The sequence below is a fragment of the Anguilla rostrata genome, chromosome 1, assembly GCF_018555375.3.
Source record: "Anguilla rostrata isolate EN2019 chromosome 1, ASM1855537v3, whole genome shotgun sequence".
NCBI classification, from domain to species: Eukaryota; Metazoa; Chordata; class Actinopteri; order Anguilliformes; family Anguillidae; genus Anguilla; species Anguilla rostrata.
This window is the reverse complement of record NC_057933.1, coordinates 56,838,698-56,852,447: the sequence shown is the minus strand read 5'-3', so window position 1 is coordinate 56,852,447 and position 13,750 is coordinate 56,838,698. Positions and strand designations below refer to the sequence as shown.

At 40.6% G+C, this 13,750-nt stretch overlaps 1 protein-coding gene across 1 annotated transcript; it reads right to left on the bottom strand.

Annotated features, from left to right (window-relative positions):
* Positions 1 to 737: 737 nt before the first annotated feature.
* LOC135259459 (protein-glutamine gamma-glutamyltransferase 4-like) lies at positions 738 to 11,450 on the bottom strand. The gene is made up of 14 exons (XM_064343890.1): positions 11,317 to 11,450; positions 10,832 to 11,005; positions 10,386 to 10,492; positions 10,168 to 10,300; positions 9,919 to 10,037; positions 7,560 to 7,667; positions 7,217 to 7,391; positions 5,588 to 5,726; positions 4,910 to 5,013; positions 4,270 to 4,515; positions 3,746 to 4,021; positions 3,137 to 3,306; positions 1,902 to 2,038; positions 738 to 1,488 (listed from the first exon to the last, which is right to left on the bottom strand). The coding sequence occupies exons 1-14, from the start codon at positions 11,327 to 11,329 to the stop codon at positions 1,350 to 1,352; spliced, it is 2,040 nt and encodes a 679-aa protein (XP_064199960.1). The 5' UTR covers positions 11,330 to 11,450; the 3' UTR covers positions 738 to 1,349.
* Positions 11,451 to 13,750: the final 2,300 nt, after the last annotated feature.

Below are 13,750 nucleotides of genomic sequence, written 5' to 3'. Positions count from 1 at the left end.
GAATGCCCAATCATGTTAGCCTGTCTCCTTGCTGAGTTGTCCTCCAATTTGCTTAGATTCTCCTGTGAAGTGACAGCTGCCTTTCCACCAGCTGAGGAGTGCACAGTCAGAGGAGTGCACTGTGTGCAGGCAGGCTGAAGTTGCACTGTTGACCAAAGGAGTCGCTGGTGTGGAATGAAGTACAGACAGTCCTGCCAACTGAAATCCTCATCTCTGTGGGTGGTACAGTATGGCAGCCAATTATGCACCATCGGCCACAGTCAGCACTGGCACAGTCAGGATGTGATACCAAGTCTTGGGGCCTGTCCACGCACTGGTTTCTCAGCCACCAGGTGTTTTATCACTATGAAGTCATTTAATAGGGTGTTGGGCCACCGTGTGCCACCGGAACAGCTGGTATCGACTGTGGCATTTGTCATTATGTGCCTGTATAGACATTAAATGCTTATGGTGTCTAGACAGATGGTCAGACAGACAAAGTGTTTGTTTTAGGAGAGTAGACAGTCCATCCTCCATTCATATTTTTTAATTCAGGAAAGTAGAGAGGGTGATAGTACATGGCTTGAGAGTCAACGACCCTATGGACTGCACCACACGTCTCGGCACAATGCTCTGTCATGTTGCTGCCCTGTTATTGTGAGAGCTAGATTTCAAACTGAGACACTGCACTGCTCTTCATGCACTTTGTGTTCCCAATGATGAAGATGAAGGATTTACCACCATGAGGCTAATTAAAATGCTTTAAAAGTCTTTTATTCCCATATGAAACAGATTAGACAGCCCAGGTTATAAATTCCCGTTTTCCTTTTCACCTTATCATTTCATAATATCATCATCACCTTAACCTAAATCTGAGTTTCTTTAGAAAGAAAACACATATAGAAGCACCAGCAAATCCCCACACACAACAACAGTATGATTATGTCTGTATGGTTGACTTGCACAACAAACTATGAAGTCATGTCAAACCCCTCTGTCGATTTTATATAGTCATACAGGGAACGAGGTAACATGATACATACACTAGTGTATTGTATCATGTCTTACTCATTTGAAATATTTTTTGGTTTCCTCAATTGTTTGGTTTAGCTAATTGTGTTTGCAGCATTATCTTGCTGTAATATTGCTGTGTTGTGTGTTGCATACTACTTTCATATTGATCCAAAAAGATTTTGGGGTTCTCATTTGTATAATATATTCTACATAAATATTTCCCTCTATCAAATACATATATATCCCATTAGTGAGCAACCATACCTTATTACTTAGAAGCTCTTCTCCCCACCTTCCTCCACCCCAGACCATACCTATCATTCTGACCTTTTAAAACCAAGCCTGCTTGTGATTTTTCACTCCACCTTAACAAACCCCTCAGCCGTGATCCCACTGATTTGGTCAGAGATGATCTTGGCAATAATCTTCCGCCTTCCAGTTCGGTATGGGGTGCACAGTATCTCTGACCGGAAGATCCTGCCAACTGCAATATTCCTGTAACAGGGCAAAGATACTGTATGACTTCCAGGTTAACAGGGTAAAGATCTGTATTGTCTTAATATTAACTGGGCAACATTCCTGCTTGATTGACAGATTAAGAGCCATGTCAAGAATGGTTGAGTTTAAGCCTATGAGCTGCATACTACAGACTCAACAGGCACAAGGGAAGCATAAAGGGGTTATGTGTGTTCATTGTTCTCAGATGGAAGTCGAAGACTTCATCCCCCTATCTTTACATAAAAGGCGAACATCATCCAAATTCCCCCTGAAAAAAGTGGAAACTAACTCTTTTCTGAATGCACTTGGGGTGTGTAGAGTAGTTGCCAGTGTGTTTGGCCCTATTCTTCTTAGAAGTGTGCCATTTTTTCTAGGTTTACCTTCAAAGTTGCCATATTGTCTAGCCTTACCCTTGGTTGAAGGTTGCCAATTTGAAGAGGCCCAGGCCCTCAACTAGGAGTTTGCAGTTGTCCATGGCAACACCCGTAGTGTTCTTAAATGTGAAAGTTCCAGTGAATTTTTTACCAAGCTTGGCAGTGTCAGGAAGCTGTTGATGAACAATGACATGTTAGGAAATGCATATTAGAAATACACACACACACACACACACACACACACACACATACATCTAACTTCAACCTAATCTCTAACATTTTAACCTAAGGTGTAAGACGTGCATTACAAACACATACAGACCACATACAGTGTGATGGATACAGTGCCCCAGAGTAGAGCCACATGGGTGTAAGACATTACTCTTCAACCTTTGATTGCTTCAAAACATTCAGCCAGATAAATTGGGTACACTGTGAGCTATGGACAAGGGTCTGCTTTGTAAATCAAGACTAAATAAACTTTGTTATAAATATTAATAGCAAACTCATTCATGATCCAAGATTTCTTTTGAGTAGAAGCATATGAAACAGTGACTTCATATCTACACTTCAAAAGAGCAAAAATGAAAGATATACTACACTATATAAGCACAAAGATAGTGTAGCATATCTATTATTGGTAATGTCCTATTCTTCCTTTCAGAAACTGTGACTGTCTTTCATACAATTATGCCTACATAAATACAAATGCAGCAATTAAAGCAAATACGGCTAAATATGGCTGAAGTCTTTTATAGCAAGGCGTGCTTCATGAATGGCAGACGTTATCTTTGTGTATCATACTTATTAGTAACAGGAGAGCACAGTGACAGAGATTAACACAAAGCAATTTAAATGTAGGACAGCCATTTGCCTGCAACCAAACAAGTATCTTCCCAGTGAGGCAACTGCTGTGGATTGCTTTTCCTTCGTGATCTACGACAGATAATGAAATGACCTCTGTCTGTATAGCATCATGGGACAGAAGCTGGGCTTTTAACCAGGATTAATTCCAGAATCTTAAGGTGGCTGATTATAAGTTTCAGCAAGATATTATTATAATATAATTACAAAATTCAATATGAAAATATATGTTGTGGATTATGGGACTATGAACAATAACTTTAATGATGACTTTCCAGTACAAATTCTCTTGATTGTCTTTTATACAGCAACAATTCCACCACAGTTCTCCACTGGTCTTTCAATGGAGGTTCAAAAGAAGACACAACATAGAATTGGTAATTTCTTGCACCCATTCCCAAACTTACCTCCACTTTAATTGGAGGATACTCAAAGCTGATGATGGTGTTTTCAGTGCAGATAAAGCTGGGGTCCTTACACTCAGCCATAACAGTGACATGGAGGTGCAGGTTGTCATTTGCATCTGACAGTTGAGGCAGGTACTCTTGTACCTCTATTTTCAATGGAATAGAAGTGCCTGTAATCAAACAAAAATTGTGTGATTGACTGTCAACACCAAAAACAAGCCTGTACAAATATCAAATATGTTCACCTTCCCTATTTTCCTCAAGAGCTTTAGTTTCTTTTATTTCTTTTTTATTTTCATTAAAGAAAACATGAGTATGGTTTGCTGAGAATTTTTTTGAAATAATTGTACTGAAACAAAGCCAGAAACACGATCAAACATTCCTGAGGGAAGCTGTCTAAGCCAAAAATATGAATGCAGAGAAAAATGTCTGCTTCTAGAAATGCAGTGGTTCTGGTGATGCCCCTCAGTTCTGCTCAGGTTAACCAACTAGCATGGAAAGACATGAAGGAAAATAAAGACTCAGGCATCACAGCCAGAAGCTGTACTGAAGTTCCGTTATCTCCAGAATGTCTGCTCTTATCCTCTAAAATGGCTGACACTGACTTACCTTTCGTTGCCTCAATAGTCACTTCCTGCTGCATGTTCTTCACTGTGGCAATCGTCGAGCCGTTGTAAGCCTGGAGCTGGGCAGCAGCTGTGAGGGTGAGAGTGAGTGGGCGCGGCAGCAGGTTCTCGAGATTGATGGAGAAGCTGATTGGAGAGCCCAGGCTGGTAGGGCCAGAACTCTTCACCTCCAGCAGCAAGTTGCGAGGTTCCTCAGAGGGACCGGCTTCAGAGCAAATGGCACAGGCTTTATCCATCGCCTTCCTTTCCTCTTTGCTGCCTGCACACCAGAGAAACACTCTTTATGAGTGATACAAGGAAACACACCATGGAAACACACCATGTTTGAGAAATGTACAGAAGCACACACTGCGCTTAGAGGGAAATGTACTTCATTCAAATGGGACAAACAGTACATGTACTGTGATGATTATTAATTATTAAATGCCACTTGTGCAGTGAATAAATCAGTGATCTGATGCTGCGAGAGCAGTAACCCCCTCTATTCTCTGTGTGAGGACTCCTCACCTTCAGCGAACTTGTAGAGCAGAGTGATGTCCCCTCTGCGATCCTGCCCCACTGCCTTGGTGCTGATGTTCAGCCCCACAACGTTCTGCTGCGCCTTCACCTTGGTAGCAGTATGCCCAGGGCCTTCCACCCTCCACAGCACACGGTCTGCGTTCACCTCAGCAAAGATGAACCTGGCGTCATAGGGCAGGTGAACCTCTCCATTCTTTATAGCCTTGAGAGGACATGGGCCACACTGGTAGATTCCTGGACAAAGAGGTAGAGGGTGTGACATTACATGGATCCCCTACATGCAGCAATGACATTTTCAAGATTGCAGATCTAGTGGAATATCAGAGGAAGGACATACAAACGCAAAGCCTATAGTGTACATAAAAAAGGCAATGTGTGGAAATAAAGCAAAAATACTGTAAATGCATGTGTATGTGTGTGCATTTGTGTGTGTGTGTGTGTGAGAGAGAGAGAAAGAAAGAGTGTGTGTGTGAGAGAGAGAGAGAGAGAGAGAAAGAGAATGTGCATAAGAGTGTGTATGACTGTGTGCACTGCACACACGTGTGCATGTATATGTGTGCATGTGTGGATGCATGTATTTATACAGCACATGTGTATCTCGGTGTTTGTGAGTGTGCAAGAGCATTACCTCCACTTTCCTCCTGAGGAGTAGCATCCAGGGCCTGCCAACCATCATAACCTCCTGGCAGGTCTCGGCGTTTCATCCACACATCGTTCCACACATGGAAGTTCCTGCACAAACCACAGGGTCAGTCCACATTTGTCAAATCAAACCCAACCTGTAAACCATGCATTACTACCCATGAGTCAATGTGGTGCAGGGAAGTAAAAACCTTTACAAATCAAACATTTTCAAATTTTACATTTCCAAGCCTCACGTTGTAGGGCATATGGAAACATTGACAAATCCATGGTCAAAAATCATAATTTATCTTGGGCATAATTGCTAAACTGTTTATAAGAATCTATGTCTCCAGGGTTTGAATGTTTCAAAGCAGAGCTATTGTTTACCAATGCAAAAAATTCAACTACACTTCTTAGCCATCAGAGAATGAAAGCATTAAAACACCAAATGTGAATCAACCTCACAATGGTAATGCTAACAGAATGCACAATCTATAGATCCAAACTACAGATCTTGTGTTCCTATTCATCATATGGTGAGTGAATTTGAGACATTTGATACCGTTTGATAACTCCTATTATTAATATCTATTATTGTCATATCTCCTGTTTGCTATCTAGACAACAATGGGGAAACGAAGAACATGTATCTGTTCCAACAATCTCATTGATTAATTCTGACCAGATGGAGTCAGAAGTCATTTTGTCCAGCTGCTCTCCTTTCATGTTGATGTAGATATCTATGGTCAGGTTCCCGTCTGTGTCATGGGCGGAGTTAAAATTGGTCACACTCCTGGCTGGGATCCCCAGACAGCGCATCACTGAGGAGAGATAAGTGTGGTCAGAGCACCTCCTTGAATTAAAATTATTTAGACATACTGTATAATGGTAGAACAACATTTATTATCACAACGTTAAATGCATCATTTCAAGAAAAATTAAAATAAGAAAACAACCTTATCATGTTTTTCATCTTTTTTTATTTTTTGTGGCATGATGCATTTAAGGTTTATATTACTGGACAGACATACAAGAATATACATACAAGTGGCCACTTTATTAGGTACACCTGCCCAGTACACGAGTGGATCCCCTTTCGGCTCCAGGATGGCCTGAATTTTTTTGGCATGGATTCAACAAGGTGCTGGAAATATTCCTTAGGGACTTGGGTCCATCATAGCATCATGCAGTTCCTGAAGATTTTTCAGCCAAACATTCATGCTACAGACTTCCCATTCCATCTCATCCCAACCCTACTTTAATGAACTTAGATATGGGGACTGTGCAGGCCATTAGAGTAGACTGAAGTCAATGTCATGTTCATGGAACCAGTTTCAGAAGATGCGTGCTTTTTGGAAATGGCACATTATCCTGCTGGAAGTCATCACACCCACACCATTACACCACAACCACCAGCCTGCACCATTGACACAAGGCAGGGTGGATCCATGATTCATGCAGTTTACGTCAAATTCTGACCCTACCATCTGCATGTCACAACAGAAATTGAAATTCTTCACACCAGATGACATTTTTCAAATATTCAGTTGTCTAGTTTTGGAAGTCATGTGCCCATTGCCTCATCTTCCAGTTCTTAAAAGGATTGCAGACACTCCACTTCACGTCATGCCTGTCAATGCCCTTTAGCTGTGACTATATTCACAAATACAACATGGCCTGAAGTGCCTTATTGCTTAAATAGGTTGGGCTTCAGGGGACCATAGGTCAATATTAACCACTTATTTGGATCCCTAATGCCTGATTTATTATCATGAAGAGGTTTGGAACAAATCTGATGTTGTGTTCTTTGATTACTGAATATTCTATGAATGAAAAAAGTCAAATTTGGATATCGTCAACTAGCCTCCTTCTCACACACCAAACGATATTTTTACAAAATAATATTAAAGGGATGTTCATCTAGTTTTTCTTGACCGAAAAGAAACTTTTTTCAGAATCAACAGACACTTTTTGTCAAAATCCAAAATCTGTGAGAAATATAAAAGAATCTGCCTTTATTCCCAAAACCATGATAACGATGTTAAAACATTGCCTGGTTGATGCTGATATGGGTGTTGTCATAATACTGTACTTAATTTATTTCAATACTGTGCTTTAATAATGCAAAAGCCTGTAGTCAAGTAGTAAAGAAGCAGGAAGTTGCAGATTTGACTCATAGGTATAGTTACTGGTGCTGTGCCCTTAAAAATACCTTACGTTTGAGCTTAAAGCTTCAAATGCACTGATGTACCCTGCCCCCTACTGGCATCCACACAGATAGGTGAGGTCAGGTGAGGGTGTGTTCCCATACCTGTAGTGAGGACTCCGGAGAACACCCAGCATTGCCCGTATTTGACAGGGGCCTTGCTCTGCTTGTATTGAAGCAGGATAGCTGAGCTGCCAGTCCAATTGAGTGGGGATGTCCCCTGGAGATACTTCCCAGACCAGTTTCCCATTAGGACCCCACGGTCATCATTAGAGTTCACCTGCAAGCGCAATATTTTCAGGGAATAATTAAGAGTTAAAGGAAGAAAACTAGGATTATTTACAGGTGTAAAATTATTCCTGTTATACATTGTTAACATGTTTAATTTCCGGTTAGTTGCACAGCATTTGGATTAAGATGATCTGGGTTCTGTGGGCTGAGAGTTTACCAGTGCAGACATGGCCCTGGATAGTCTCACAGGGTCACTCCTGGCAGTTTGGCCCAGCTTGCTCTTATCCAGCAGCTCCACACACGCCTCCAACACCCCCTCCTCAAACTGCACAGAACAGAACACAAAATCTGCATTTGCCTACCAATTAAGTACAATTCATTGGAATTTAGCAGGATAAGTCACCCTAAAAATGAATGTTATTCTTTTATTTTCTTACCTCAAGAAATTCCCTTTAAAAAAAGAGGGCAATACACCCTACTAAAAATGTGCAATTGCCGAAGCCCCCAACCACACAAATCCCTATGGACCCATCCCTATCGATCCCACGACCTTTTTGCTGTGTGGCGACAGTGTCACCCACTGCACCACCATGCCACCCTCTTAGCAAAATGCCCAAGATAATAACAAATGAAAGCACTTTTTGCAATAATGAGGTATTTTGGAGCTTCTATGTGCAGCTGCAGCCATATGACTGATCTCTTTTTCTTTCAAAATTTGATACGGGTTAAGACTTTAAAAAGGTTAAAAAATTAGTGACTTAACACTACAATATTTAACACTGACAGTCCTGCTTATTCAGAGTGACTAAAACAGCCAACTTTTTTATTAATGCTTTCCTCACTTCCCCCAAATTCGATCTGAAAAACTCCCTGACTGACACTAGTATCAGTTGTGTGTCATCCTGCAGGTTTGCCAACTACAGTCAGTTCTGGGAAAGTACAGGTTTGATACCAGATCGTGGGGCCTATCCATGCACTAGATAAAACAATGCCTTAATAGGATGAGCCATCCAGCAGCCCCCAAGCATTTGCACATTTCACATACAATCCATTCATTAAACTGGATATTTACTGAAAACATTATGGTTAAGTCACTTGCTGAAGTGTAAAACAGCAGCACCCAGCATGGAATTAACCTTAGTCTTTGTGTGGTTCACAAAGGTAAACCCGTCAGTATTAATGTAAAGCTAACAATACCCTAGCCTAACTATTAGCAAACATACTTGTTAGCCTAACTAGCAAGATAACTTGGTAGCTAGCTACTAATATAAACTACTAAGAGTACTCATTTGAACTAATTACTGAAACAGAAGCAGCTAAAATATTTTCAGTAAATCAAGGAGTTTTTATTATATATATTCAGATTCTTGTTATATTCATGTGACACATTTGCCTCCTATTTGTCACCGTGTCTATATAGGTGAGACCACACCTGAACTTCCTTCTCTTAAACCATGATGAAGACCAGTTTTTGTCAAAATGTGTTGACTTTTCTTTTATGTTATAGCCATTACAATGAAGACTTTTTCATTCATTATTTTCCTTCTGTTTTCATTTTGGGAGTGTCCAATCAGTTTTCTTTATTGTTGCTTTGTTCCCCCAGTTCCAAGAGCACCTCTCTTACATCTCTACTGCGTTTTACAAGCGCACCCAGTTTTATTTTTTATGTTTGTTTTGTTTTGTCAAAATAGTTCAGTGTTATGAACTGAAACGGGGAGCTTCTGAAATTTTGAAATGGCCTAGGGAAGGTTGTTCACCACACACTGATGACATCAGAGGGCAATGATTGGTTAATAGGAATTTTGTTCAAGCAAGAACAATAGTGATGTTGATCCAGGAGCATATATTCTACTTGCCGAAATCACGTTGTGTGTTCATAAACTTCCTCATATTTTTCTAAAATATGTTTCTGAAAACATATGATGTGAGAAATAGGCCATTTAATTGCTGAATTTTGATTCATATTTGTCTAGTTTGATCTGAGCTTCATGATCCAAACACCACTGTGTTGTACGAATCATTTTCATAGAAAATACTTCATGCAAATGAGACGGGCACACCTACCCCACCCGCCCCTGGAAGCATTTTTCAAAATTGTGTAGTAGGTGGAAACAGTCTGAAACAGTGAGTGCAATTACTTCTCGATCTTATGATGCCCAAGATTAATTATCAAGAATTGTTATTTAATTATAAAGCAATGCAGTATATCTGTAGGAAACTTCTGTTCTGTTCAGCAGTGGCTAAAAAATGTCAATATCTGCTAACTTTCAGGCAGGATTGTTAATAGTATCAAAACCAAATAATATCATCAAATTCTTCACATTCATCAGTACTGAACAGAAATGATAAAATAATGGATTTTGGCTCCATTTTGTTTATTAAAAAGCACTCAAATCTCAATTGTACTAAATTATATAATTCATTGTGAAATATCAATATTCCGTTTACGCTCTATTGCAAAAGAATGCATGTTTCATATGTGCCTGGGGATTCATAGGAATGTGCATGTGGGTGTTTGACTGGTTGTCTGACTGTGACTGTGTGAATCTGTGTTTAGAAAGTAGGCATTGTAATACCTGGCCAAAGTTCCATGGTCTTTCTTTGATGTCAGTGTTGTGGCCAACATAGAGGTAGCCCATATCACTGAGCACATACTCGCCACAGGCGTTTTCATCAGGGAGGTACACATCATCATCTTGGGTGGGTGACATGCAACAGATAGATAGATGTTAATACATACCAAATATGGAATAGAGGCTTGGCAAAAATGAGAAGGATTACTGGTGACTTTAATCAAAATATTGATTGCAATCTCACAAATTTACCTTTACACCAGGGGTTGAACAGCAGGTAGAAGTAACTGTGCTGCGGTTGGTAGGTATAATCATCACCAATCTTCAACATTAGGGAGTACTTTCCCACAATAGCATTAGGGGCTGTCCTCACATCAACTTCGCACTGTAGTGGAGGCAACACACAATCAAGCACATTACAATCACACATTCATGTTTCAATCAGACTCATTCTAACCGCACGTGATGACCTGGTTCTGGGACGTGTGGATGATGGTGGCACCCCAATGCCCTGCTTCTGACTCATGCCGAGCTGGGATCAGCACGAGTGTCCCCTTGGCCTGCAGGGGGCGATCACCTAGGACGGAAGAGAACAGGACAAGCTGCAGTGCGTGATATTAACAATGTGATCTGCTGGACAGTATCAGCCTCACAGCCACTAGTTCTACTCTTTTGGTTGTAAATGCATAAGCCTGAGTCCTGCAACCCTGAAGTAAAAGTGCAATAACCGAGCAATACATTTTCTAGTAGGAGAATTTCACAATGAGGTTTGATAATTCCTGCTAGAGAGGTTAATAGGATCAGGCCCTACGATAACAGGAAGGACAGGGGGCTGATGTGATCAGGAGTGATTAGGTGAGTACATCTGTATTGTAAAACAGTACTCTTGACCCTGGTTATGGAAAGAACTGCTCACCCACGCTGAGCTGAAGCACCACCTGGTCCTGGGGGTTGAGCTCTCTGCTCAGTTGCAGGCGTAACTTAAAGCTCTGCCCCCTCCGTACGGTCAGAGCTGTGGTCAGGTAGTCCGATGTGTGGTGAAGCTTGGTATTGAGCTCCTTCAGGTAGTCAAGGGAACTGATTCTCAAAGCTTCACACACACACATACATACATTACATTACAGGAATTTAGCAGACTTATCCAGAGTGACTTACACAACAAATGTGCACTCACATGCATGCACACACACATTATAGTTAACACATGATCTACCTAGTTAGCAAAATGGGAATAAACGATGGACCTATCATACTTTAATTTATGAAATATTTAGTTTTATTATAACAAGAAATTGCTTGAAACCACAAGTCAATTCACATAATATCGCATTCAAAACATCTTAAATCTTACATTAAAGTCATTAATTTCCAGATAAATCGTTCCAATAAATGAAAACTTACCTGTTTCAGACATTTTTCTTGCATAAGAATTGGTCCAGAAGACACAATGTACCTATCAGCAGTGAGCCCTTGCATTGGTGGAGACTACTTTAATACCTTATTAGCTGGAACGAGGCCAATGTAAAAATGGTAAAAACTCTCCTGGCACTGACAGACAAAATAATTCCCCTTCATTATGCAAATACAGATACCGCATGATGCAATCATAGAATGTTATTGATGGAATTGCTGTGCCTTTCATTCCATAGCTGGAATGAAAGGCATGGCATTTGAACGTTTCAATAAACAAAGACTTTTCTGTATGCCCAGTGGGTGTATAACATACCCTCTTATCTATTACCCTGGTACGCTGTGATTTGAGTTTATTTGACCTGGGAAAAGCAATAGATCTACTTCCTGAGAAATTAAAATTTGGTTGACATCCTTATTGTTCATTTTATCAGCTATGTGTTATCGAGATCTGAGCTCTGATGTCCAGGATGTGGCATTAAGCCCAAAGCATATGCCTCTGGATAGAACAACAATCTATCATAGGTCCACCAGACATACAGGGAAACTTACAATGGGGACTCCAATAATGCATGAAGCTTAATAGAAACACAAGAATGTTAAATGATGGAGGCTTTTGAGTGGCACCACTTACTAAGCACTTGTTCTCAGTGCATTGAAGTTTCCCTTTGTCTGGTATTTGCTCCTCACCAAATGACACTGCCAATTGTGACCGGCAGCCCCACATTATGCCATATTGGCATACTGTATATACATTACCCAGGGAGGGAGCTGTCCATGAATTCTCTCCATCATCACAGAATAAACTCTGCAATCTGCCAAATGGATGGATTCTATGGCAACAATTAACAAGCCTACATATATTGTTAGAAAAAAAAGCAGTGGTAAAAAGATGTTCAAGAATTAATAGAGCAGTTTATTCAGCTAGCTTGTAATTCATTGAATTGAATCATTGAATCATTCATTGAATTCAATGAATCATGCAAGTGTTGAAATCAAGCGGCGAAAACCAGACTTCGTTTTTGAAGCTCATTTCCTGGTGTTGTAGTTCCTGGTTGCTCACTAGCGCCACTACGGATGGCTCCAGTATAGGTGTTTTCATATCCGGTTTCCATGTAAGTCTACGGTACAAATGAGATCAAAATACAAAGTCAATAATTTTTTCTCACAAGAACAAATAATCATAATACGTGTATTTTATTCGTCTTATGACTGTCCATGGGTCGATTTCATGATTTATTGCGTCATTTGGGCACAGTGCCAATATTTGTTCTGGACCAATGAGGTACAGCTTGCGTCACTTCCGGATTACTGCGGAGGACTGAGCTACAGAAGGGGCTACAGTCTATGGTCACTGGGGTGGGCGGCTCCGGCCACGGTCCGCCTGTGCTAAGTCTGAAAATACAGGCATCCCATTTCGTGGTGATTTAATTATGGCGTGTGCTATTTACAGCTGCACTAGACGACCATAAAATAATCCTCCTCTTAAGTTTTTCGGTAGCCGAGTCATTTTTACTGTTTCCTTTAGCCTACTTAACCAAATAATTACTTGGCAGAAAGCGTAGTCAGCTTGCTATATTTGGTAGTCCAGTAGTAGCCTATGCTACAACAGTTCGCAACTTCGGCTACCAAGCCATTTGGCTAGCTAGCTAACCTTAACCGGCAAACATTCAATCTGCCAGACGTGTTTGACGGCTTGTCAGTCGTGTACATTCCGTAAATGTCTACCTGGGCCATGCTTCACGCATGTGACAAAGCTAGGCTACTATAATCCCGATTTTGGGATAAACACTTTTTCAGTTTCACGAAGCGAAGTCTCAAGGTTAATTTGCTGAATATACAACACACGATGAAATCACACACAGAATTTAACGAAATTAACCATCTTGGCATTTAGAAAGGATCATGTTTTTAGCATTTAAGAGACCGACAAGCTAGGCATTTAAGACAGTGGTTCTCAGAATCGGTTCTGGGGGCTCCTTGCGTCTATTGGCTTTTCTCCATTGGTTTTGATGATTTACAAGAAAAAAATAATAGCCTAATATAATAATAATTAGAAATTCAATGTAGGCTACATCATTTTTGTCTTCATGCACCAGGTGGAAAACTTGCTGTACAAAGTGCGTTGTCATATTTACACGCCTGCAGATCAGCTATTAAAATACTTGGTAGATTTGTTAATCACCGCTAACAGTGTTGATTTTTATTCGATAGAAAGTGATTTGCGAACGATCGGTCAGCTAGCGTCACCCAGCAAGTGAACACCACAAACGGCGATGGAGTAGCTAGTAGCAGTTACTGGCTCATTAACTGACTGTGGCGAAAACCTACGACGATAACTTGCTCTGTTAACAGCAGATCTACCAGACAGTTATACGAAAATTAGCCTAGTCAAATCACCAGTAGCCTACACGTCTCTGATTGA

Bases quoted from the DNA above. Each gene is read 5' to 3' on its own strand.
- LOC135259459 (XM_064343890.1), bottom strand. The intron at 10,301-10,385 runs GTCATCACGTGC...CCTCCACTACAG, and splicing joins TCCACACGTCCCAGAACCAG to TGCGAAGTTGATGTGAGGAC. The intron at 1,489-1,901 runs GTAAGGCTAGAC...GCCCTGTTACAG, and splicing joins TTGGCAACCTTCAACCAAGG to GAATATTGCAGTTGGCAGGA.